Source organism: Sceloporus occidentalis, unplaced genomic scaffold (genome assembly GCF_023333645.1).
Source record: "Sceloporus occidentalis isolate IW3139 unplaced genomic scaffold, rSceOcc1.0.p SCAF_135, whole genome shotgun sequence".
In the NCBI taxonomy this organism is placed as follows: Eukaryota; Metazoa; Chordata; class Lepidosauria; order Squamata; family Phrynosomatidae; genus Sceloporus; species Sceloporus occidentalis.
In genome coordinates this window covers 485782-513371 of record NW_028317115.1, presented here as the reverse complement: position 1 = coordinate 513371, position 27590 = coordinate 485782, and the positions used below count along the sequence as shown (strand labels likewise).

At 41.9% G+C, this 27590-nt stretch overlaps 1 protein-coding gene across 1 annotated transcript; it reads left to right on the top strand.

The window, feature by feature from the left end:
* Nucleotides 1-27590, top strand: LOC149281322 (adhesion G protein-coupled receptor A3-like). Its single transcript, XM_089499429.1, has 19 exons — nucleotides 1-251; nucleotides 10253-10324; nucleotides 11407-11478; nucleotides 12052-12123; nucleotides 12890-12961; nucleotides 13706-13866; nucleotides 15508-15721; nucleotides 18143-18307; nucleotides 19529-19730; nucleotides 20526-20675; nucleotides 20791-20952; nucleotides 21414-21617; nucleotides 22297-22510; nucleotides 23018-23226; nucleotides 24223-24347; nucleotides 24786-24909; nucleotides 25174-25316; nucleotides 26143-26238; nucleotides 26348-27590. The coding sequence occupies exons 1-19, from the start codon at nucleotides 1-3 to the stop codon at nucleotides 27588-27590; spliced, it is 3951 nt and encodes a 1316-aa protein (XP_089355555.1).

Genomic DNA, 27590 nt, shown 5'->3' with positions numbered 1-27590 from the left:
ATGGAGGCCTGCCGGGGCCCCGGGCTGCTACTACTCCTGCTACACTGCGCCGTGCTGTCCGGGCCCGTGGGAGGGGGAGACCCCAGCCTGACCACGGCTTTACCCCCTGGATGTAAACAGGACGGCAGACCTCGAGGGGCCGGGAAGGCGGCGGCGGCTGCTGCCTCGGATACGGGAAAAGTAGTATGTACGAGTGTGGACCCCGGCAGGATCTTCCCCCTCAGCCCCCTGCCCAACCGGACCAGCACCCTGTGAGTACACCGTGCGGGCAGATATTGGGGCAATAGGTATTGGTTTGTCTCTAACCGTGTGGGGTTTATTTACCAGGTACTGTGGGGTATTTACTGATTTAACCCTTCAGGCGGTTAGACGTCTACTCTCTGACCCGTTGGGGTTTCTGGATCTCAGGGTGTGTGAGCCATTACATTTGGGGCATGTTTTATTCAGGGCACATCATCTGTGGCCACCGCCATCGGACTTGGGGCTTTAATGACTCGTTGATCTATGGGCGGCCTGAATATAAAAGGTCCTCGGAGCCGGGGATTGTGTTTCCGAGAGATTCCGTGAATAGTGAATACCGTCCAACTACCCCTAATGTGACCTGCTGCCTACTAAATGTCATTTACCCCAAATGACCTCTCGCCCACACCCCACTTCCCTGCCAGCGCTCTCGCCAGCACCCCCTGGCTCGGTCATCCGTTCCCACCTCCCCCCGGCGCTCTGGTTGGTACCCCCCGGCACTCTGGTTGGTACCCCCCCCGGCACTCTGGTTGGTACCCCCCCCCGGCACTCTGGTTGGTACCCCCCCCCGGCACTCTGGTTGGTACCCCCCCCCGGCACTCTGGTTGGTACCCCCCTCTGCACGCTGGTTGGTACCCCCCCCTGCACGCTGGTTGGTACCCCCCCCCGCACTCTGGTTGGTACCCCCCTCTGCACGCTGGTTGGTACCCCCCCCCGGCACGCTGGTTGGTACCCCTGGCGCTCTTGCCCACACCCCCTTTCCCCGCCTGCGCTCTGATCCGTACCCCCCCACCCCAAGCTAGGGGCCATACAGGATATGCTAAACAAATGGTGCTTTGTGGGTTTTTAACATTTTGGTATATTTGGTATTAATGGTATCTTGATTCTATTTCACATGTGTGTGAAATACTGAATTACAGAGTTCGTGACTAAATCCACAAATAACACGAACTACACCGATGAACCCATAATCCAATACATATTGCATACATAAAATACAAATGAGTCCCCAACGCGTATATACGGAATACCCAGGTACTGATGAGAAGCAAACAGCATGTTACATGACCCCGCTGACTCTTCATTATCACAGAACGCACAGAATACAAAGTGAGTACTCACGAGTCCGCTCCGTGTGAGTGAACCGCGTCACGCGTCTAAACGACAATATGTCGTAGCGATTGCTATAAATATATACTCCCAACATTAATGGCACCTCATATTTTATTCTTTTTTATAACTGTTTGTAATCAAGTTTATCACACGAACTCCCGGCCATAAATAAATATTGCCGGTTGCAGCAAGAATGGTGTCCTTGGTGAAAGTCTCGTTGCGGTTACTCACTGTTTGCCAAGTGATTGTAAACTATCTTAATATAGAGATTTAAAGGCATTTAACTAAATGTTATTGGGTGTTTCTAAAATATTGTGATGGATGTCAAGGGGAGGTCTGTAGTTGATCTGATGTGGAGTACTGCTCATGCGCGGTCAGCATACCTAAGTACGTTCAGGCAGGGGAGCGGACGATGAGACATATGGTAAGTACAATCAGTCCTGATCTCCTCTTTTCTGGTTTCGTTTGGGCTGAAATCTGTCCTGCAGACACGAGTGATCCGATCCTGTCTCATACCCTGGCTCCTCTCTCTATTTATTAAACATAAACTACAGAGAGATGCGGGCGAGATGCACCCAGCAGTGATTTCTGATTTCATTGGGATCTTTGTAAATGACGTCTATTAACTAAACATACAAAGCCTACAAAGGACCAGACTGGAGTTAAACGTTAACTTTAAAGGGGCAATCGGCTGCCGTATACATTAAAGTGTGTATGATGGCCGGAGAGTCCGTTACACACAGACACAGAAACCGTTCAGCTGGATACAATGTGTCCCGTTTCACGCGATCACACCAGTCGTACGTCTGTCTCCCCCTCCGTATTTGCTACATCGTGTTTTGTGTCGCCTTTGGTGGATTTTGTTCAATAACAAGTACTAATGTTGTCTTATAGATCTTAAAATGTAACGCGGTCTATAAGGAGAATCGTGAAAGTTTGCAAGCGTTGCATATTGTTCTATTTATTGAGTGTTCTACGTTGTAAGATGGCTACTTGCCCATATAATGTTATGATGCTCTAGGGAGTGCCTAAAGCATGCCATTTGCTAATATAGTTAACACAAGTAATGTGTATCCATATGATCCAGGAGTCAATGGCGTGCTCACTAGGGACACCCTTGGGTGCTCCCTTGGAAACCTTTTTTTTTTTCACTAGAGCATAAGATCCAGTGCTGCGTACAGTAATGGGGGTCGGCCCTGAACAAAAACCTGGTTTTATCTCCTTTTATTCCAATATCTTTATCTGCAGACCTGGAGGCTGTCATTGGCGTCAGTCGTGTGATATTTTGGATGACTTTCTCTCCCCTTCCTGACACTGAGCTGATTCTTTATGGCGATGCTGTGTTGTCTACCACCTCATTGCCGCCTGGGCGATTTCCTCCAGGGGATTCTCACATTGTGTTTATAACGGACATGATATGGGGTCAGGGCGTTTGTCTGCTAGATTAAATAACAGAGCCGGAATACATACATCTGGCTAATATGCAGCTGTGTAAAAATCTAGTCCAAAAACTCTTAAATAAAACCTGTTTTTAATCTGATGCTAGTAATGACAATAGCGGGAGTTTCTCTAAAAGAAAAAGAAAAAAAACACAAATCTTCAAACAGACCAAAACAAATTCCGCAGCGTAATTACAGTATCTGGATGTCTGAACCTTAAGAAGCAGAGTTTTCAAGTTCAAATAGTTTTTCTTTGTAACCCGGCATCAAAGCGTCTGAGTTCAGCCTCCGTCGGCGCGTTAGATCCCCGACGTGTCGCTGAGTTCACCTGGCTGGGTCTGGCGTATGAGCGATGGACGCCACCTGTGTCGGGCTTTGTTATATATGACTTTGCGGACCGGTGACCCTCGTTCTGTGCCGTGCTTGCGCGTCTCCGGTCATTCATGGACTACCCCTTGGCTCCCAAGCTGGATATGTTGTTGTTGTTGATTTCTGAACTCTATCTATAGATAACTCTTAAGCTTCAGGTTCTAAAGCTTCCAAAATGTACTTTCAAAGTTTTTTGGGTTTTTTTTCCCGTTAAACATGGCCAGTGAAGATAATGAGAAAAAAGCTTCTTTACACGACTTGTGTTCACCGGGGCTCGGAGGGCTCCGGGGATGTAGGAAACACAAGCAAAACGTTTGCTTGTTTTACACCAGATTTATTGATCTGGGATCCCCGCTTGTGGGAACTCGCTTTGTGCCCCACATGAAAGCTCCTCGGTGTTGTGTCTCCGATTTATGCTTCCCTGTGAATGAAGTAAAGTAGATCTGTCAGAAGTCTAAAAAAAACAGCACAAAGCAGAAAAAAATGACCTGCTGTCTGTCTGCTGATCGGTGAATGAACAGCTTCTGCAACACCCCTGACAAGTAGACTAAATAAATATAATAAACATACTTATAATAAAAAGCACACGTGGTGCCTGTACATGTTCTGTGTTCTAGTTTTACCGATAAGCCTTATTATCGATAAGTGAGGCTGGAAGTCTTTCATATTTTATTAAACCATTAAAAACTTCAAACAGAAGCTATTAATAACAAAATGAACAGCTAGGTGAGGGAGGTGAAACCCCAACTCTCTCCCTTTAGTGAATAAACCCTAACAAGGGGGAGAGAGACGAAAAAAGTGCATGTCTTTTATTGCGGGGCATGTATGTTAGCGATGATGTAAAACAAGTTCATCTGCTATTGCTAGAATGCAGCGCAAGCACATAGAACGTGACATCATCACATCGTCACAGGAGCCGATCTTCGACCCTCTTAAAGTTTTTTTTTAAAGATTGTTTTCTTTATACCTGTAAAGGGATAATTCATACGCCTTTGAAAATGTTTATTCCGTCTCTTAGCGAGGTGATCCGGTAAATGACAGCACATGAAGTGCTTGAAGCGGAACGCGTTTATCCGTAAGCCTAATGACAATTGTTTAAAAGCTTTAAATGATCCAGTAAAACTCATCAGAGTATTACACCGACTGCTCTATAAAATGGAACAGTCATTAAAAATATATAAATAGCCTCCCCAGCCCTTTGAACCCGCAGTGTTTGTCTGAAATAAAGCCTCCCACGTTCAAGCCGTGGCATGTTAGCGTGTCCATCAGCGGGGGCTTTGTTGACTTTTTTTTTTTTCTGTTTAAGACAAGGAACAGTCAATAAAAAATAAATAAAAAAAAAAAAAGTTTAACCTTTGGGAAGATAAGATTAGTGACAGACGGTGGCATTTTTAGGTGAGGCAGGGCTACCCTAGGCCTGACCCAGGGCAAGTCCCCAACACTCAACCCGTATCCCTGTGCTCCATCTCCTATGTGCATAGCAGCCCCTTTACTATGGAGAATTGGGGGTTCTACCAGGGGGTCTGAACATCCTGTAGTCGGTTACTGGTGCCAGATGGTGGTCAACGCTGCTTTTTTGATCTGGTGACCGTCATCCCAGAACTATGTTTTCAGTGTTGCAGAATGCTTGGAAAGGAATCTAAATAGTTATTCCAGTAAACTATACATGCCAGCTGTCTCAAGCCATAGATATAAGTGATACCAATAATCAGGGACAGTTTAGCTAAAGCAGAGGCTAATTGGCAAAAAGTAAGCACGGGGCCAATTGGCCCTATATAATTTATAGGTAAATCAATTACATGGCCAATTTCTTCTTGCAGGCAGAAGATTAGTGGAATGAACCCTTTGGAGTGTTTAACAAAAAAACTCTCCTGCCAAGTCCTACTTAAGTGAATAAACACATGAATCTGACTGTTATGTGTTTAGAAATTGTCGCCTTTTTGTGCATTGCAGCTTATCACACAGAAATGTGTATTTAGATGCTTTATGGAGCCTTCAGCTACACAGGTATTTAAATCCAGGTCTACGTGGTGTGCTGGTGTCTGCGTGTCCGCAGCTGCTGTTTGGTGTGTAGCAGTTTTGTGCCTTGACTATTACGTTGTGAGCGGTGATTTCAGTCTGACTGGGGATTTTATTTAGTGTTGTTATGACTTTAGATGTTTTTTTTTGTATTTTTTAAGTCGTTTATTGTCCTCCTCAGTATAATTGAATGAATTGTCCCATATGTCTTCAGATTGTATGCTTTCCAATACCATGTTTACTACATGCTCAGGGCTGACTTAATATATTTCATTCAGGACTTAACACCTCCTTTCCAACAACTTTAGTTACACCCCTGAAATATATTTTTATATAAACATTCGCTTTTTAGACAATATATCGGTGACTTCCTTTGTCCGTTAACACTGACGCCGTTTGTGTGCAGCTGCCCATGGGGATACATGGACTTGCAGCCACACGCTTCCAATGAATTCCTCCCCGCGGTTGTCGTTGGTATTTAACCCTGCGAAGCGCATTGTGCCATCGCCGCGTTAGCCTTCAACCAGCCTATGTTTTATATCTTTACTTTGAGCATGGCTGAAAAACATCAGTGAGCTCCAGTGAAAGCGTCCTTCAATGGCTGTTCTTCTTCGGTTCCTCCAACGGCGAGCCAGCACTTTTCTTTCTGTTTGTTTATTGTGGAAGATGATCTGTTCCTGGAACCCCGAGACGCTGCTTCACTTCTGTTTTGTGTTAAAAGGCACACAAAGAAAACGGGACTGCTAATGGAATTTGAGGACAGACGTTGACAAGTTCTGGACTATGTCGGGGTTGTAATGCAATAACAGCGGCTCTTAGCACAGGAAGCGCGTGGAAATTAATGTCGTAGTGAGACTTTGTTTATTTCATTCAGGTGCCCAGCGCAGCTACACGACCAGCGCTCAAAGGGCCAGTGTGTGTGGGGAAGACCCTGTACAAAGTGTACTCATACCGCACACACACACACACACTACAACACACACTATTGTACAAAGTGTACTCATACCGCACACACACACGCTACAACACACACTATTGTACAAAGTGTACTCATACCGCACACACACACACTACAACACACACTATTGTACAAAGTGTACTCATACTGCACACACACACGCTACAACGCACACTATTATACAAAGTGTACTCATACCGCACACACGCTACAACACATGCTATTATACAAAATGTACTCATACCGCACTTACACATACTGCACACACGCTACAACGCACACTTGTACAATATGTATTCATAGCGCGCACACACATGCTACAACTCACACTATTGTACAAAGTGTACTCATACCGCACACACGCTACAACACATGCTATTATACAAAATGTACTCATACCGCACTTACACATACTGCACACACGCTACAACGCACACTTGTACAATATGTATTCATAGCGCGCACACACATGCTACAACTCACACTATTGTACAAAGTTTACTCATACCGCACACACACACACACGCTACAACACACACTATTGTATTCAAGAAACATCTAAAAACCCACTTCTTCAGAGAAGCATACCATCTTAGCTGCTAGAACATCCTTGTCATTGATACCCCCACAATACCTCTCACCCTTTCTCTATGCCTTATGTTTATCACCCCATTTTCCCTCTAGATTGTAAGCTTGCGAGCCGGGCTCTCTCCACCAAATGTATCGGTTTGTCTTAGTCTGTCAATTCTTGTCTTGTCATATCCCTTGAATTTATGTATTGTATTAAGCGCTGCGTAAACTGTTGGCGCTATATAAATAAAAGATAATAATAATAATAATAATAAAGTGTACTCATACCGCACACACACACACACGCTACAACACACACTATTGTACAAAGTGTACTCATACCGCACACACACACACTACAACACACACTATTGTACAAAGTGTACTCATACCGCACACACACACACTACAACACACACTATTGTACAAAGTGTACTCATACCGCACACACACACACACGCTACAACACACACTATTGTACAAAGTGTACTCATACCGCACACACACACACTACAACACACTATTGTACAAAGTGTACTCATACCGCACACACACACACGCTACAACACACACTATTGTACAAAGTGTACTCATACCGCACACACACACACGCTACAACGCACACTATTATACAAAGTGTACTCATACCGCACACACGCTACAACACATGCTATTATACAAAATGTACTCATACCGCACTTACACATACTGCACACACGCTACAACGCACACTTGTACAATATGTATTCATAGCGCGCACACACATGCTACAACTCACACTATTGTACAAAGTTTACTCATACCGCACACACACACTATTGTACAGTGTACTCATACCACATACACACACTACTGTACAAAGTGTACTCATAACACACACACACACACACACACATTGTGCGGCTAAATTAGTGTCTTCTGATGTCTCTTGCAAAATCTTCTCCCTACGTGTCTGTAAATCTGGATATATTCACCACTTAAGCATTTTCAAAATGTGATGCAGTAATGGGGTAGGAATTCTCATTCCCTTACAAAGTTAACATTGTCTTTGACCGGGAATCCCTCTCAGCCATACGCCGTATTCTGATGTCATCGTCGTGCTGTGCAAAGTTGTTCGTAACCCTTGTTCATAAGTTTTCATGACCCCCACCCCAGCACTAATGGTCGTATTTCTTCATGCGCTTTTAGATTTTTATTTGGTGGTTCGGTAAAATGCCGAAGCATGATTTTCACTACAATATAATTTAAACACTTCAAATAATTTTCACTCAGTCATATAGAAGACACCATGACACTGAGTAACAATGTTTCTTTTGTATCTGGGTTGAGTGGAGTTCAGCTACGTGACATCATAGTTCATTGTAATACGATTTAAACATAGTCTCTCCTTGGCCCTGATAGTTGGCTTTTAAGCTTATTGTACCCTTAGGATGTGACTTGTGTTTTTTTGTGACCTCCATTTGTATGGTAATATGATGATTAGGGCTGCAACTAACGATTATTTTCATAATCGATTAGTTGGCCGATTATTTTTTCGATTAATCGATTAATCGGATAAAAAAAATGAATGTAAATTTTTCATTTATTTAAAATAATGTAATAAACAAATTATATTAAATACAAACAGCATAATAAAAAAAACTTTGATAAAATGCATTTCTTGCCTTTATTTCGCAACCAACCCCCCCCCCTAATTTATGCACATTTGAGCCCAGGCTTGCCACGCTGCCTCCCAGACATGCCACTCCACGCTGCCTCCCACATATACCACTCCACTCTGCCTCCCACATATGCCACTCCACGCTGCCTCCCACATATACCACTCCACGCTGCCTCCCACATATGCCACTCCACGCTGCCTCCCAAATATACCACTCTGCGTCCCACATATACCACTCCACGCTGCCTCCCACATATACCACTCCACGCTGCCTCCCACATATGCCACTCCACGCTGCCTCCCAAATATACCACTCCACGCTGCCTCCCACATATGCCACTCCACTCTGCCTCCCACATATGCCGCTCCACGCTGCCTCCCACATATGCCGCTCCACGCTGCCTCCCACATATGCCACTCCACGCTGCCTCCCACATATGTCACTCCACTCTACCCCCACATATGCCACTGTGCCTGATACACCTTATACCCTGATACACCTTATACCCCGATACACCACTCCATCCTCCCCAGACATGCCACACTGCCTCCCAGACATGCCACACTGCCCTCCCCACATATGCCACTCCACTCTACCCCTAGATATGCCACTGTGGCCCCAGATCTGCCTTACACACCCTGATACACCACTCTGTCCTCCCCAGACATGCCACACTGCCCTCCCCACATATGCCTTATATACCCTATATGCCTTATACCCCCAGATATGTCACTCCGTCCTCCCCAGATATCCCTTATATCCCCCAGATATCTCATAGTCCCCTCATAGAGTCACAGACCATACTTTTATAAATAAGTACTGGGTTAATCTTCACTGCCCCCAGGATTTAGATTCCCCTTAGTTTGCCCCCCTTTATCTCTAACTGCACCTTAAGTTAACTTTAATAAATTAATAAAATTAACCCTCAGTCCTCATCATTAAATTAACCCTAAACACCCCATGAACCACAACAGCCCCTAAATTAACCCTAAACATACTATTAACCAAAACTGCCTCAAATTAACCCCAAACACCCCATTAACCACAGCTGCTCCTAAATTAACCCTAAACACACCATTAACCATAGCTGCCCCTAAATTAACCCTAAACACCCTATTAACCATAGCTGCCCCTAAATTAACCCTAAACACCCTATTAACCATAACTGTCCCTAAATTAACCCTAAACACCCCATTAACCATAACTGCCCCTAAATTAACTCCCACCTCCCCTAACTTTCAGTAGCCCAAATATTAATTTTATACTTACAGTTAGATGAGTGTCACAGCCATGTGGTTCTGGCCTTCTGGGAGAAGGAAGGGGGCGGGGCCAGTTGTCACAGTGATTACAGGGAGGGGCTGGTAAGTAGGAGCTGCTGCTGTGAGTCAGACTAAACGGATTATATAATGAGGGGTATTTTTCAGAGCGTTTGCTCTGAAAAAACCCTCATTTAATAATCGATAAAAATTGATTCAACTAATCGATAATGAAATTCGTTGGCAACGATTTTCATTATCGATTATTATCGATTTTATCGATTAGTTGTTGCAGCCCTAATGATGATTAGCAGTAAATAACAATAGTGAAGATGTGGTGTTTTGTGTTTACACAATCTGTGTATGCCTGTCTTTGGGACCTGTGAATTGTATGTGTGTAGAAGTATGTTTAACGCCACAGAACAGACATGGTCCGCATCTGAGTAATTGAATGTTAGATCCTCAATTTGGGGAAATATAGCGAGCGTGCGTGTGTGTGTATGTGTGTGAGTGTGAGCGTACAGCTATCCATCCGTTAAATGAAATGTACTGAAGGTTTCTTCAGCAAACTTCATCCTCTTAATCTCTGTTTTTTTGTGTTTTTGTGTGTGTTTTTTGCTTTTACAGAATTCTCAACAGTAATAAGATCACCGAACTGACCAACGGTTCCTTCGAGGGTCTGAGCTTTCTTGAAAGACTGTAAGTACCGTGTTTTTATCATTCTTACTATAAGTTCGCACTCCACCTGAGCGGTTACAAAGCACACATGGAAAGTGTATTCTTCGCGTAAAATGGAATATGTATATGCTTTGCCCTTGGGATTGGCTCAGGAATCGGAGGGCAGATTGTTTTCTTTTGACTAGCATGGTGGCTATAAGATCGTACAGGTTTGTGGTTAGTAATTAGCTTAGGGAATGCACTGTTTGCTGTTTCAGTTGCACACATTAAAGTAATAAGTGTGTTAACTTCACAATGTGTCATTTATACCATATTCATATTTATTTTATTAAAATTCTTGGTGACCAACTATTTCTTTAGCTTAATAGTGACTTGAGGACAATTAATAATGCATATGCTTGTGTATACATCATTGGGTGTCCATATCATCTGAAGGTCCATGGCTCAAAACCTTGTGATGCTGCAGCCTAACTTTTTTTTATACTATATTACATTGAATGTACTTCCCTCTTCTGGTTCCTATAATCACATTGGTTCTTAAAATCCTCTGAATGGTTTTATTTCCGTATTGATTGCTGTCCACGGAAATATACGGACATAAATGCCCCATATCGTAATGCATAGAAGAGGCCAAAGCTACTGCTGAATGCATATAAGTCCCAGTACCCTGTCAGCCGGGGTCATGTATGTGAGGAACAGTGCAGTGGATTCACCAGTGGGTTACAGCTCTGTAGAGAATACATCAGGTAGTACTAACACGCAAAAGATTGGGTGCCGCCAAGATGAAATTTGTGTTGCTGAAACAACGAGCTCCCTGTAGGTTATCAATATTTGCTGGGCATGTTTCTTTAGTATGCTTTTATAAGTTTGTATTGTTGTGTTTTGTCACTGTTTTTTTACCTTTTTTGGTAAAAATATTGAAAGCAAGCTGTATTTTTTTTTTTAGCTTGTATGAATTTTGCTGGCTTATTACTCCTTCTATTAAAAGACCTATTTTTACACTTTGTCCTCTTCCCCAAAATAGAGAATATGATCATTGGCTGTAAAAAGGAAACTATTATGTTTAAATTAGCTTTGTTTCGTGTATTATGTTTTTTATACAGGGATCTTCGAAATAACCTGATAAGTTCAATCGAGCCTGGTGCGTTTGTAGGACTTGTATCTCTAAAAAGGCTGTAAGTAATTTAATGCTTATAAAATATCCATACATACCTGTACGGTGCACATGTATGTTTAGTTGAAATTTAGCGGTTAAGAGGGGAGGTGGCGTAGCTGTCCGTCAGCCACAATGGTCATGGGGTGGTTATGTTTTCTGTTATGTTACGTCTTCTGAGTATTTGAAGGGGTCGTCCCCGACTCTGCTGTACCTGACCTTCTGCACAACTCAAACAACCTTTTGCACTCTGCCAGTTCGATGGGTTCACTTAGACCCTTATTCGCTCTTCTTCTCTCCCTCCATTCCCGCTCGTTTCTCAGCTTCCTTTTCTGATCCATCCCTTCCGCCTCACCCCAGCCCTCGACGAACAATAAATAAAAAAAAAAATGTGGTGGTTGTTTTTCTGTTCCAAGGAAGGATCGTGTAGACCGTCTCTATCTGACACAGTCCCAAACAAATGACAACCAAGACAGGAAAACCTGTTAACCACATCCCACCCCAGCATAGATCATATACCAATTTACACAATCCCTCAATTTTACAGAGACTAACACAGATCAACAATTGCATCAACGTATGTCTTGTGTTTCAGAGACCTTGCAAACAACAGAGTGGGATGCCTGAGTACGGACACCTTCAAAGGGCTGACTAACCTTGTCCGACTGTGAGTACAATTGCACCTTTTTAAAGTATTGCAGTGCAGAGTAGGAGATAGAAGCAAATGCTAGCCAGGTCCATTTATAGAAAAAGGAAAAAATAAGAGATATTTGAAAGATGTCTTGCTTGTCCAAGGTCTGGCAGAAACGTAGTTGTTCTGAAGACCTCAACCTTCTAAATCTGTTATATTTACTAATGCATCTCTCTTAAAATGAATCTCATTCATCCGCCTTCGCAATTAAACACTTTTTTGCAATGCTTGGAACCGGGGAACGCTAACAGATAGCTATTCAACAATGCCTGTGAGTCTCTCAGATTTGGTTTGATGAGAATCATAGGAGTTCAGGAATATCTGCCGAGCTATATGTTTCCCGTTCTGCTCTAGACTTAAATGTGCAGGAATTAAACCGTTAAAAAGCTGGTATATTTTGGAATATTTCGCTTTAATAAGATGCTGCACCAGTTTATCCTCCAAGGCCCTTTATAATTACTTTTGTGGGTTATTGCGTGTGTGATCCTGAGATAGTCTGAAGATGATGCTCTGCGACCTGATTGAACGAATGTTTACCAAATGTGGCATATGTTTTGTGTGCTTTGTTAGCTATGTGACTTTTTTACAGCCCAACTTTTGTTTGTTTCTATACATGTTTAATATACCTCTGGGTCACGTGCAGGCGTCGCTCCCTAGTCTTGACTCCGTTTTACTGAATGTAATCTCTGGGGTATATTCTTTCATCGGTTTACTTTGTCTTTTTTTTTTTCTTTGATTATAGAAATCTTTCAGGAAACTTATTTTCCTCATTGCCACAAGGGACATTCGCTAATATGGCTTCTTTAAAATCAATGTAAGTATCTATCTATCTATTGACATCATTTATGAACGTGTTAAAATCGTGTTCCACAGCGCTGTACAATGGGCAAACAGGACATAACAAGTAATATATAATCTAGAAAGAGGCGAGGAAGGCCCAGCTCAAATAATCTTATAATGACGTTAAAAACACAACTCTCCTGCCGATTTTTACTTTAGAGAAAAGACCCCACTGTGCTGGTGATTTCATTCAGTTAAGTTTAACCACCCTTCACATATTGGTTCATTATTTGCACCGTTATCTAAAGATATAAGATCACTGTATTAAGTAAAACTTTACTTTAAAAAAAAAAAAAACACAACAAAAAACAAAACTCTAATATCTCCGTCCCTGCGCCAGCATTAGTATGGGCACAGAAGGCTGATTTAGTGACTCTTTGAAGGAGTAAAGGTCTCTGGTCATGTTTTATTATCTTCTTCTTCTATTAGATTATTAGCCACAGATAACACAGGTATCCGTATTTTATCAGCAGGTCAGATATATGTAACGATACAGATGTAATAGAGCTGCATAGCAGGGACTCAACCGATACAAAGGACGGTTATCTGGATTAGTAAAGAACTGTTCAGTATGAAATCTGAGGGTCCCCGAGTATGAGTTTAGACATGAGACCTGAGAAAATGGAAGTGTATCCATAGTAATGTGCTATAGTTTGTTTCTCGTCCTCCTTTCTGTGCTTTTTTGCGCCGACCTCAATATGATTTTTCTGTTTTCCAGTGAGTTTCAGACCGATTATCTCCTGTGTGACTGTAACCTTCTGTGGATGTTACGTTGGATAAAGGAAAAAAATATCACCGCCCGGGACACGAAATGTGCTTTCCCCAAGTCGCTGCAAGGACAACTGATTACAGCACTGAAACCGGAGCAACTCAGCTGTGGTAAGCAAGGGCCGTTTCATCTTTCCGTGTAAAGTGGACCAGTCTTTTATGCTGTATTATGTTGCCCTTATGGGCCGGATATTATAACAGTGGATGCGGTTACTTGGCTTCCTAAAAATAAATAAATAAAAATATATATGTAACAGATGACTTGAGTCAAATGTTTTACCCCGTCTTCCTTTGATTCAACAAATGACCCTTTTATTTTTTAATTTTCTTCTTTATCAGTTTCTTTTATTTCTGTTGAATTTTTTAATATAAAAATCACATGTTCTGTACACTTGGTTAGGAGTTACTGCTATGATATGCATTAATGAAAGACTTTCCTTCACATAAATGTGATGCCTCGTTTGTAACATAAGATATTCCTATGAAAATCTGCTAAGCCCCTCGCTTTCTCCACTATTGGCACGACGCCCCAGCCAGATTATAGGATCGTCTCTTTGAAGGCTGGGGCTGAATCCACATCAGTCTCTGGGTCGGTTACACAATAAACACAATATAATATATTACCGGGTCACAGTATACAGAACCGGACACAAAAGTGCTCCGTGACCTGGCTAAACTTCATATGACATATGAGCCAGCTAGCCTGGCCCTGTCACAGGCCATTTCTAAACCCAGCTTATGGGGAGGATTTTGTGAGTTCACGCTCTCCATCTTGGCCTTCCATTAGTGTTGACTCACTAAGGTCAAGAGGGGGCCACTGGGAAGCCGAAGAAGCTCCTCTTCTCTGTGAAATAAACAAGTGGCAAAGTTGGTTCCGTTACCGTACACCGATGCATGAACTTTAAAAAATGAAATATGTCTGCATCCAATGACAATAACATCCCAGCAGCCATTGCTTAGTGCTTTCCTGCCCAATAGTTATGAAATGCCCCAAAGTAGCTGGAGTTAGTCAACGTATTTAATGTCAACACCATGCAATGTCCAAATACGTGGATGTCTGAAGGAGTTCATTCACTCGCTTTACAATCCTGCTCAAATAAATGTATTGTGAAATGTCAGCTTCTCCGAATGTGTTTTCCGTTCCCTGGCAGATTGCACACCCGTACGGGGTTAAATACCACCGTCTGAGAAAACAAAACACATCTAGTTTTGCCTGACGGCGCCATTCTCCCTGTTTGCCAAAGAATAGGTTAAGCTCTCAATTTCTGTGTGTTTGCTTTTGGCATTATACTTCCTTGTCAGAAGCCCATGCACAGTTTAGGACCTTTGCTTATTCTGATCCTTTCTATATAACGTGAACATGGAGTAGAAATTGCTTTACTGTGATTACCTTTAATGCTTTTGTCCTGTGCTTCGGAAAAGAACAGACAGCACAACTTTTTGTCATGACTGATAACATTTATTATTTAAGTAAATTAATTTGTGAATGCTTATTTTTTGCCTTCAGTGGCCTTGGGTATTTTAGTTGCATTATTGGACGAGCATCTGTGAGATCGATGAGGATCTGGCGGATGTTTGTTTGTAGAGGTAGGGTTTGGGTGACATGCGTCGTGATGTTTTCTTTAAAGAGTTTTTAGACTTTAGTAGCACATTGAGCACCGTTGGCCGCCTGTGTCCGGTAGTCAAGCGTTCTGTTGCTTGTTTCTCTGCCAGGCAATGATTGAAATGTTGTGTTCTTTTCTCACAAACCAGAATCTCCTCTCGAGCTGCCTTCGTTTTACATGAGCCCGTCACATCGTCAGGTTGTGTTCGAAGGCGACAGTCTTCCGTTCCAGTGCATGGCGTCGTATATCGACCAGGACATGCAGGTGCTGTGGTACCAAGATGGAAAGATCGTGGAAACGGATGAATCGCAGGGTATTTTCGTTGAGAAGAACATGATTCACAATTGCTCCTTAATCGCAAGGTGTGTATAAACGGCTTTTTGGGGCATTGCCATTTATATGTATATTGCATGTGAAACAAAGTATATAAATTTGTCATCGTTCTTATGAGTTCTATAAATACTTAAAAAATACAACTCTTAAATAGCCTCTCCTACATCACGTGTATCATCCCAGGGAAGAATGTCCATCAACATATGAAAATAATCCTGTGCTCAGGTACAGTGTAGAACTAAATGCTAGGCAAACCTCCTCAGCAGGACTGAACTAATTACCCAGAGCTTACGTTCCAGTATTTATGAGCTTTGTCGGAGGAGGAAACAGGGCGATCTTCATTTTTTTCATAGCTTTCCCTCTTGCTGAGCTAGTCTTTTTTTTTTTTTTTTTTTTTGTGGTATATTTTACTGTTCTTTAAATATCACGTTCTCGCAAACTCTGACAAAACTAGCAACAACATTGTAGCATTGTAATCCATTAGTATAATGAGACTAGTCCCCTTAGTCATGGGCGAAGGAACCGGGGGGACAGATCCCCCCCAGTAACTCATGCGGGGGGGGGGATAATTAAGAAATCCCCCCAGGGCCGTAGGAACCCCCCCAATAGAAACGGTGCAAATGCGGCCCGCGAGACCTCGAGGTGCGGCCCGCGTAAGATCGGCAGCCAGGGCAACCGATCTTACGCGGTCCGCACCTCGAGCCCTGCTACTTACCTGTGGGAGGGTCTTCTGTACTGCACAGAGGAACCGGAACCCAGCAGAGTTCACGTGACATTACATCACATCCTGCTTCCTCTGTGCAGTACCAGAGAATGCAGAGGGAGGCCGCGCCCTCTGCTGAAGCCTGTGAGCGGCATCGAGGAGCTGCAGTGCAGGTAAGGGGGTGGGGAGGGTGTTTGAGTATGCGTGATTGAGGGAATGAATCTGTGAATGAATGAGTATATGAATGAATGAGTGTGTGTGTGATAGCATGGATGTGTAAGTGCTGGAACCTAGGCATGATGGGACTGTGATTCTGACTTTGCATGATAGGAGTGTGATTGCTAACAGCAATCACAGTCCCATCATGCCTAGGTTCCAGCATTTACTGGATGGATGTGTAAGTGCTGGAACCTAGGCATGATGGGACTGTGATTGCTGTTAGCAATCACACTCCTATCATGCCAAGTCAGCCAGTACATGCTGAAACATAGCTAGCTGCCCCCCTTGTGTATTGATGCTGCCAGCAGTATGGGGTCTGCACATCACTTACAGCCACCCTGTACCAGCATGTACTGGCTGACTTGGCATGATAGGAGTGTGATTGCTAACAGCAATCACAGTCCCATCATGCCTAGGTTACAGCATTTACTGGTTGGATGTGTAAGTGCTGGAATCTAGGCATGATGGGACTGTGATTGCTGTTAGAAATCACACTCCTATCATGCCAAGTCAGCCAGTACATGCTGAAACATAGCTAGCTGCCCCCCTTGTGTATTGATGCTGCCAGCAGTATGGCGTATGAACATTACTTACAGCCACCCTGTACCAGCATGTACTGGCTGCCTGGGTATGATAGGAGTGTGATTGCTGTTAGCAATCACACTCCTATCATGCCAAGTCATATTGCTATTTTTTTTTATCCAATTGTGGTGTGTTACCTACTTTTATAAAAGATGTGAGTTTTTATTATTATTTTTAAAGGTGGGGGGGTCATTTTCGGTTTTGGCTAAGTGAACCGTGAATGTTTTGGTCCAGAATTTTCATTTTGGTGCATCCCTAGAATAAATAGAACTATTTCCTTTTTAATTATCCTGAGTCCTGAATTTGTAGTCACAAAACTTTCTAGGCCCAGAAATCAGTGAGAGGAAAAGTAAAAGTTTTGTGTAATTTAATTTTAATCCGCATATTTTATTAAAGGCCTTATTTTCTCACAGTGAAAAATGAGTGCGGCCCGCGCACGTATACAATTCTGATGAAGTGGCCCACTGCAGAAAAAACTTGGACACCCCTGGGGTAGACAGTGAGAAGGGGGGTAGGGAGAGGGTAGCTAGTGAGAAGGGGGGGTAGGGAGAGGGTAGCTAGTGAGAAGGTGGGTTAGGGAGAGGGTAGCTAGTGTGAAGGGGGTGGTAGGGAGAGGGTAGCTAGTGAGAAGGGGGCGATAGGGAGAGGGTAGCTAGTGAGAAGGGAGGGTAGGGAGAGGGTAGCTATTGAGAAGGGGGGATAGGGAGACGGTAGATAGTGTGAGAAGGGAGGGTAGGGAAGGGGGGTAGATAGTAAGAAAGTGTGAGAGGGGGTAGATAGTGTGATAAAGTGGGGATCTGATGGGGGAAATGCTGTCCCCCCCCCCCCCCCCCCGATTTTTAGGGGTTCCTACGCCCATGCCCTTAGTTCTTTATTTCCTCAAGCAAATTAAAAAAAATTAAGTATAAGTGGTAATTACATTTTTTCCATTCTTTCTCCATAAAAGTGCCCTTACGATCTCCAACATCCAAGCTGGTTCCACCGGAAACTGGGGGTGCCAGGTCCAAAGCAGGCGAGGAAACAACACAAGAACGGTGGATATCGTGGTGCTGGAGAGCTCCCCCAAGTACTGCCCTTCAGAAAGGCTCATAAACAACAAAGGAGACTTCAGGTGAGTGGTTATCCATTGTTACTGTTATACAGAAACTATAGTAGGCCGTACAGTATGTGTTCTTGTACTCAGGAATGGGAAAAAGATGGGTGCAGCCATTCATGATTAGGACAAGTGTTGTGTGCTTTTTTTTTTTTTTTGGAAACCATCCAAGGTGTACCAATTTGTCACCCAGACCCGAGATACACTGAATAAACTCATAATGTGTCCCGTAGAACTGTGAAAGTGTGGGGCTGCATAACATACCACTTGGCCGAAACTCTGATGGAAGATGAAGTCTTTCCCACTAGAGTTTCCCCCGCTTTCTGTGTGCGTAACACAGGTGAATTTATTTCAGCTACACATAAAAAAACCTATAAAAAGACAGAAATGAAGCATTCCATAAACTGCCGTATTATCAGCATCGGCAGAGCTGTCCGTCCAATGTTTCGTGCTCAATGCACGCTTAGTCATAGACTAAAAGGCGGCTTTAAGCTTGCAATCAATACCAAAACCACATTCCCCAGTGTGTGTACAAAGCTGAAAATGTATAACACAAAACAAATACACAGGGCATTAAAAGTACGGCGCCACCGAAACTAAAGAACGTGAGTCCGAAGAAGAAACCTTTGAATTCTCCAAAGCTTACGTGATTTCACATCTTTTTCTGTTTGTCCGATAAAACCTACCAGCTTTGCCTAAAGGCTACATTTTTTTTTCCCTTTCCCAAACAAATTTGTTAAGACTTTAGGCAAAAGAGAAAAAAAAAAAAAATACATGAAATTCCATAAGCTTCCTTGCCCTCCGAATCACGTTCTTACTTCCCACAGTGCGATACTTTCTCTGTGTTTGTCCATTAAATAATATAAACTTTGCATAAAGTCTCACGTTATTTTCTGGCTCCAATTATATTTCCGCATGCTCACTTTTTTTTTTTGTTTTGCGTATGAACTTTCATAGCTTGTGAATAAGTGCATTTCGCTCGCAAAATTTATCCAGCTTTGTAACCAGACTGCTAATACAGTGGTTTGCGGTGTGTTTTTAATGTGATGGCAATAAATATAAAATATAATAAATGCTGGTTTCGTTATTTCTAATAAAATCCCCTGCGCTGCCCACACTTTAAGAATGAGGTAAATAGTAGGCTTTTATAATCTGTGTACTTCGGGTTATTATTTTGTTTAACATTGTTCTCAGAATCCCGCTTTTTCAGTTTTGTGATCTAATTCTTGAACCCCTTAGGTGGCCCAGAACATTGGCAGGCATTACCGCATACCTACTGTGCACGCGATATTCTGTCGGCAGCGGCATATATCCTGGCAATCAGCAAGATGACATAAGAGCTTGGCGCAGATGCGACAGAGGGGGCTTTTGGGCAGAGGAAGACTACTCCCAATGCCAGTATGCAAACGATGTCACGCGGGTCCTATTTATGTTCAATCAGGTAAATTTCTACTTTTCTGAAATGTATAGATATGGCCGAAGAAGAGGATACTGGTATACAGCTTAACTACCATCATCCTCAACCAGTTTATGGCCTCAAAGCTGCTGCCAAACACATGCGCCAAGGCAAAAACTCATTTTTAAATATGTTTTTGTTATATGGATAGTCTTATCATAATGTGAAAATTTAGGGCCAGAAAAGGAAAAATGGTGTGTGTTGGCTGCAGCCTTTTAAATAATGATAATCCTGTAGATTGGAAATGAGTTAAATGAGCAATCTAGTCCCTGAAATTGGTTTTGTTGCACAAACTTCCGAGCCTTTTTACTCAATGCAAGCAGTCTCAGTTTTTGGAGTTCTGTCTCATTTGAGTCGGACTCTTGTTGGCTCTACTGAAACCGGTGAGCATCTCCAAATTAAGTCACCGAAACAGCAGCCAATCACATGTGTGTTAGCAAAGCGTCAGCATCCAGATACATATGATTGGCCACTTTGATTTTTCATGGGAGTTCCGCTCACGATGCGCCTCCATCCAGTAGAGGTAGCTGGCGGAGGGGGTAACTTAGACAGAAGAACTCCAATAACTTACATTTGGGAAAAACATAGATGTTGTGAAAACTCACCCAGAAAATAAACATGTTTCAGGACATGTCCAGCTCTGTTTCCCAAACAAATTGCTAAAGTAACAGTTTATTTTAGTGTGATTACAGCAATTGAACCACTTTTCATGAAATGTGTGCTCTCTTTTTAAAAGGATTTTTTTTTTTGTATCTTTTCTTTTTTTCTTCTCCCTCTCAGATGGCTCTTAATGTCACAAACATAGTAACTACAGCCAAACAGTTGCTAGCATATACCGTAGAAGCTGCCAATTTCTCAGACAAGATGGATGTGATCTTTGTTGCCGAAATTATCGAGAATTTTGGCAAATTTGTTGAAAAGCACAAAGAGGTATGTAAAATCATTGCGTTTGGCAAAGAAGAGAGCGCGGAAACGTTAGGTTTGGATCGCTGGCCGCAAACCTGGTTTTGGCTAAAATAACGAATACGGTTTAATTCTCCTGCAGCTGGGCGATGTCATCGTCGACATAGCGAGCAACATAATGCTAGCCGACGAGCGCGTTTTATGGATGGCTCAGACGGAGGCTAAAGCTTGCACCCGTATCGTGCTGTGCTTGCAGCGCATTTCCACGTTCAGACTGGTAAACGGAGCGCAAGTCTTTTCCACTGTAAGTAACTCCAGGAGAGGTTAGCCTTGGCAATATACATCGCACTCGGTGTATGAAAAAAACAGACTTATCTTTATTAATAGTCATGTGTTTTATGCAGAAGGAAGGCCGGCTGCTGCTTCCATTCACAGCACTTATTTAATTTAATTATTATTTTTTTCCTAATTTTAAGACATTTTAAACACTGGTATAAAAAAAAAACTTTGCAGTTAAAGTTGTCCTACAATTTTTCTTATACCAGAGATTTAATTCTAGTTTTATTTCCCATTTAGCAATATGTTTGGGTAATGTTTTGTAGCTAATGTCCTAATCTTCACTCTGCAGTTTTTATCCATTTTTGTATTTATTTATTTTTTAAATGAAATGTTTGGTGACTTATAGTTTGTCCATTTTCATGGGAATTAGCAGTTTTTGATAGTACTTTTATACCAATTTCTACTTCTTTTTCTTTATGTCCGCAGTATTCCCCAAACATTGCTTTAGAAGCATACGTTATAAAAGCGAACCTCTTCACCGGGATGACGTGCACGGTGTTTCAGAAGGTGACTGCTGCGGATCGCATTATACTCGCAGACTCCGGCAGACGAGATCCAGATGGCAACCTGGATAAACAACTTGGCTTCAAGTGCAATGTTTCGAACACGTTCAGTAGCTTGGCATTTAAGGTAATGCTCGCTAATCAAATAACTTTATGGGTTTACTAAACCCTGTACCCTCCTGCAGTTTATTATTAAACAAAGACATCGGGGGCAATTCCGGCAGCAACATTCCTGTGAATAGGTGAATTGCCGCTAATAGGTATTTTACTGCCCTTTTTCTTCATCTAGTGCAAAAATGGTCTATTGTTAGTAGGATCTCATCGTGTACAGGTGGATTAGTGAAAAACAATAAAAAGAAACTTTAAAAAAAGATGAGCTGTAGATATTCCATTTTCTCTTTAAAACCTGGCAACCTAACACAATTTTATTACAAATATTGTTAAGCAACATTGGGGGGCTATAAAAAGTGATTCTTATGCTGTATCTTATCACAGGAACAATCCTGACAGTTGAACCATATCATTGGTTTTCTGTGGTTCCAAGACCGCTTCTTTTTTTTTTTTACATGTTAAAGAGCCAGCATACACTTACACTTAAAAATTCTTTATTTTCTTATTGTGTGAAAGTTATTTGGAAGTGGTGCTCAATGCCCCTAACAGAGGGAAGATCAGTCTGTCATAGCACATTAAAGTTTATTGTAACGGGTGTTAATGGGTAATTACTATACTATTTGGAAGTATTGTCTTGGTTTTTTTTCTCTTTCAGTAATTATATTGGTTTTAAACGGTTTTTTTTTACATTTCAGAACACAGTGGTGGAGGCATCTATTCAGCTTCCTTCTGCACTCTTCATCCCAACAGAAAAGCGCGATAGAAGGGGAATCGACGAGTCTGTGTACAGGCTGCAGCTTATTGCCTTTCGGAACGGAAAGCTTTTTCCCGCTACGGGAAACTCCACACACCTTGCAGATGCTGGCAAGAGGCGATCGGTAGTCAGCCCCGTTATCCTCGCCAAACTAGGTTTGTATAAAGATGCCGGTACTTTACATTAGTCGCATCCGAGGACTTTAATCCTAATGTTTATCTAAAGTCCACCTGACTGCCTGCTCGTTTATCTAGAGCCCATCAAAATATTATTATTATTATCTTTTATTTATATAGCGCCAACAGTTTACGCAGCACTTAATACAATACATATATTCAAGGGGTATGACAAGACAAGAATTGATAGACTAAAACAAACCGATACATTAGGTGAAGAGACCCCTTCTCGCAAGCTTACAGTCTTGAGATACATGATACATGCAGTCGCAGGCCTTGTCATTTGCATATTTTGTCCACTTAAAAGCAACTCATTCGAAAAAAGGACATTTTCATCCTGATCTGTCTTTTAAAATGGATATTCTGCCATGTTTTTTGTTACTTTAGCATTTTTACTGAATCATCTTCTACTACCTCTTCTTCCTTTGTGTTAATATTGGCCTTATTTATTCATGTGACTAGATTTCATTTACATTCTGCTTCCAGATGGTCCAAACCGAAACATTCCTAATGTCCCTATAAACGTTACACTACGGCGCATCGCACATGGCAATGATGCCGTGGCAGCTCAGTGGGATTTTGATCTGCTTGATGGGCACGGTGGATGGACATCAGAAGGCTGTGATATAATTGCATCAGATGAAAACATAACTACTATCCAGTGCAACTCTCTCGGGAACTATGCTGTGTTAATGGTATGATGGATGAGCAAGAATGTGTGATTAAGGGAATGAGTATGTGTATATGAATAAGTGAATTAATGTTTGTGAGTGAGTGTGTGATAGCATTGATGTGGGTGGGATGATAGCATGGCATAGGGAGGATGTATTCACACTCCTATCATGCCCAGGGAGCCAGTACATGCTGTAACCAGGGCATGATAGGAGTATGATTGCTGTTAACAATCATAAATATATATTGTTGTTGATTTTTTTGGTCCAATTTTGGAGTTACTTACTTTAAAAGTGTGGTTTTTTTTTTGGGTTTTTTTTTAATGGGGGGGAGGGGGTAGGTTTCGTTTCGGTTTGGGTCCAGAATTTTAATTTCAGTGCATCCCTGTAATATATATTTTTATATTTTTTATATACGTATATATATATATATATATTTGACTTACTCTTTATCTGCCAAACATACGGCTCACCGGTAGAGTGAGTAAACCCCATAGAATAACATACATCAGAAAACATGCCAGTGTTTCCATATATCCGCAGAAAGCAAAATTTTTACTGTGTTTTCCCGATACGAAGTAAAGCTTTCTAGAGCTTTACGTATTTATAAAACCTGCAATTGTGTGTATCTTTAAGTCAAACAAAAGTTTTTTTTTTAGTCTTGTTTACTGGGACATGGACTAATGTCTGAAACTGGTCCTTGAGGCTGTGTCATTCCAAAGCAGATCTCTTTTATCTTTAACTGCCTATATTGGCTTTTTATGTTTACGACAAGCAGATTGGAATGCAGGTTGTTTGGATGACACCTAAATAGCATGGATCTGATCCAATATGACAAATCACCAATTCTATACCCCTTTACAACTCAAAGATGGTGTTTTATGTGTCTGTCATGAAACTAACGGCCTGTCGGAGACACAGCTTTAATGGGTTGATCATGGTGTGTTTACTTGTGGGGCGTTAAGGTTTTGTGGTCTGGTTTAAGGTCGTAAAGCTAAAGGGATGTTCTTTTGTTTGCAGGACCTTACAGGAGCCGAGTTATTCCAGCCGCCTGCAAACTACTTGCACCCGGTGGTTTATGCTTCTGCAGTTGTGCTACTTTTGTGCCTCGTGATGTTTATTGTCAGCTACATTTACTATCACAGGTATGAACTGAATGACCTTTTATACTCACAAGCAATATATTTTACAATTCTTAGCAATAAATAGTCCTATTTAATGTTGTGGGAAGACGACTACATATATAGTAGAAACCCATCTGATGAATACCTGTTGTCAGGACGCGTATAATTACTCCTCCCATCTATATCTCCTGTTTTGTTTACATGTGTAAACGGTTTCGTTCAAAGCGAGTACCTACAAAAACTCATTGATTGGGGGAAAACAATCACAAGCTATTGGTAGTTTTAGCAAATGCCTTTAGGTATATTAAAACAAGTGAAATGTATAGTTTATGTAAAATAAAGGAAATTGGAGGGCATGTTCCGCTTTATGAGGTTGTCTTGTTTAAATCAGTGAAGTTACGCATTTGACTTTTTGTTTGTTTGCAGGTTAATAACTGAACTTTTTTCTTTTCTTTTCAGCTTGGTGCGAGTTAGTCTTAAAACCTGGCACATGCTGGTTAATCTTGGTATTCACATATTCCTAACATGTGCAATATATGTGGGGGGCATAAATCAAACAAAGTACGCCAGTGTATGCCAAGCGGTAAGTGAGAAGCGATATAAATATTTATATAAATATCGCAAGCGACAGAAACATGAATTTAGCCTACTAGATTTTTCTTACGAATAAATTAAGGCTAATATAAAATATTATATAGAACTTTTAGCATGGAATATTTTTTTATTTTATTTTTTGGGGTATTTTTCTTCCAGGCTTTATCTCTTATCTGACATTAGGAGTGGCAGATTTATTTCTCTGCGTGCAAAAAAAATTAATTTACGTTAATGTTGTTTACTTCTATTATAGATGGGAATTCTCTTGCATTACTCCACTCTCGCAACAGTCCTCTGGGTGGGTGTTACAGCGCGCAACATATATAAGCAAGTGACAAAGAAAGCCAAGCGCCAGGACCCGGATGAGATGCCTCCCCCACCAAGACCAATGCTCAGGTAATTCTAGTAGCCTACATTAAAGCGTAACTATGATTAAAGGCTAACACAATGCACCCGTGCTGGGAAGATGCATTATGGTGACCCCGGTAAATATACATTTATTTGAGGCTGTCGGTAGGGTATTGTGTCCCTTAAAGCTTTTTAAGTGTCCCATAGTAAGCAGTGAATTATTTTAATGGATGTAAATAAAAAGCCTCCGTCTTTTTAAACGACAAAAATGTCTTTGAGGCACACCCCAATCGGCTGAAGTGGTAAGAGTGCTCATCGCTTCAGAGTCACTCCGCCTGGTGCTACTGTGTAAAAAAACAACAAAAAAAAACGGTGCCGTCGAAACATTGTGACCTTACGCTATAAGTGTGAATTTAAATTGAATACAACATTCTTGAGGCTATTGTTCCAGTGATTCAGTACAGTAACATCACATATATGCATGCCCATCAATGTCCCTGTAAAACAGCCTAATTCTGCCACAGAACAGTGCCAAATTGATTGAAAAATACATTCAACCCTAAAGATTGTGCTTGTGTGTGTTTATGGACAAAATTAGTGGCAATTATGGTATTTTATATATCGCAGTCTCTTGTTTCTGATGATGGAGGTGTGTATAAGAATAAACATTCTCCACTAGATGGCAGGAGACGTCTGTATTTAACACACAATTTACCTTACAAAGAGTACTTTTTTAATAACGTTAGAAAGTTAATACATTTGCCAAATAAAGCTTACTAAACGTACTTACGTTTTTTTTGTTTTTTTTCAACCAATGCCTGTTTTTTGCCAACTGCTTTTAATTGTGTTTTGATTGATTTTCATTTTGTTTTAGATTTTATCTCATTGGTGGTGGGATCCCAGTCATCGTTTGTGGTATAACAGCTGCAGCAAATATCAAAAACTATGGAAACCAACCAAATGCACCATAGTAAGTACTTCATTTTGGTTCTGTATCTTCCATTAAGCCAATTATAATTCCACCAAACACATACTTTACCCATTATTCCTGCTAACTTTTTTTTTTTTTTTTTTTTTAGCTGTTGGATGGCTTGGGAACCCAGCTTGGGAGCTTTTTATGGACCAGCCAGTTTCATAGTTTTCATCAATTGTATGTACTTCCTCAGCATTTTCATTCAGTTAAAACGGCATCCCGATCGAGTATTTGAACTCAAGGAACAAACAGAAGAGCAACAGCGGCTAGCGGCCAGCGAGAGCGGCGAGGGCAACCAGCCAGATTCCCTTTCTGTGTCCTTGGTATCAAATTCAGCCTTGGAAAACGAGCAGACCTTTCAGGCACAGCTGCTCGGAGCCAGCCTCACGCTCTTCCTTTATGTGTCTCTCTGGATATTTGGTGCTCTGGCAGTCTCTCTAAACTATCCAATGGACTTGGTGTTTAGCTGTTTCTTTGGTGTGACCGGTTTAAGCCTCGGCGCCTTCCTGGTTGTCCACCACTGCATGAACAGGGAAGACTTGAGACGTGCTTTGATAAATACGTTTTGCAATGGCAGGAGCACTTATTTTGTTCAGGTTAATGTACAGCCGTCCAACTCTACTACGACTAGTAGTGAAGCTCCTAAATGTACAAACAGCAGCGCCGAGTCTTCCTGCACAAATAAGAGTGCTTCTAGCGTTAAAAACTCGTCACAAGGATGTAAGCTGACCAATTTGCAAGCTGCCGCAGCACAGTGCAATACGGCTCCTTTACCGTTAAACACGGCCCCTCAACTTGATAATAGCCTAACGGAGCATTCTGTGGACAATGAGATAAAAATGCATGTTGCCCCTGTGGAAGTTCAGTATAGGTCCAATGGTCACCCCTCTAGACATCACAAGAACCGAAGTAAAGGCCACCGGTCGAGTAGACTTACAGTCCTTCGAGAATATGCCTACGACGTCCCCACAAGCGTGGAAGGAAGTGTTCAAAGTGCAGCGCCAAAGAGTCGCCAAAGTCACGGCGAGGGGCATTCTCGGAGCAGGAGAGCGTACTTGGCTTACAGAGAGCGCCATTTCAACCAGTGCCATCAAGACAGTAGCGATGCCGGGAGTACTCTTCCCAGATACAGCAGAAACCTGGAAAAGGTAACATTTAATAACAACAAAAAAGACATTTTGAGAGAACCAATCGGTGTTGAGCTTGAAAGCCAACAAAAATCATACGGTTTAAATTTAGCCGTTCAAAACGAACCTGCCAAAGACGATATTACAGCGGAACCACCTAAAAACGCGGACAACAATGGAAATGTACGTACTGGACTATGGAAGCATGAAACTACTGTGTAG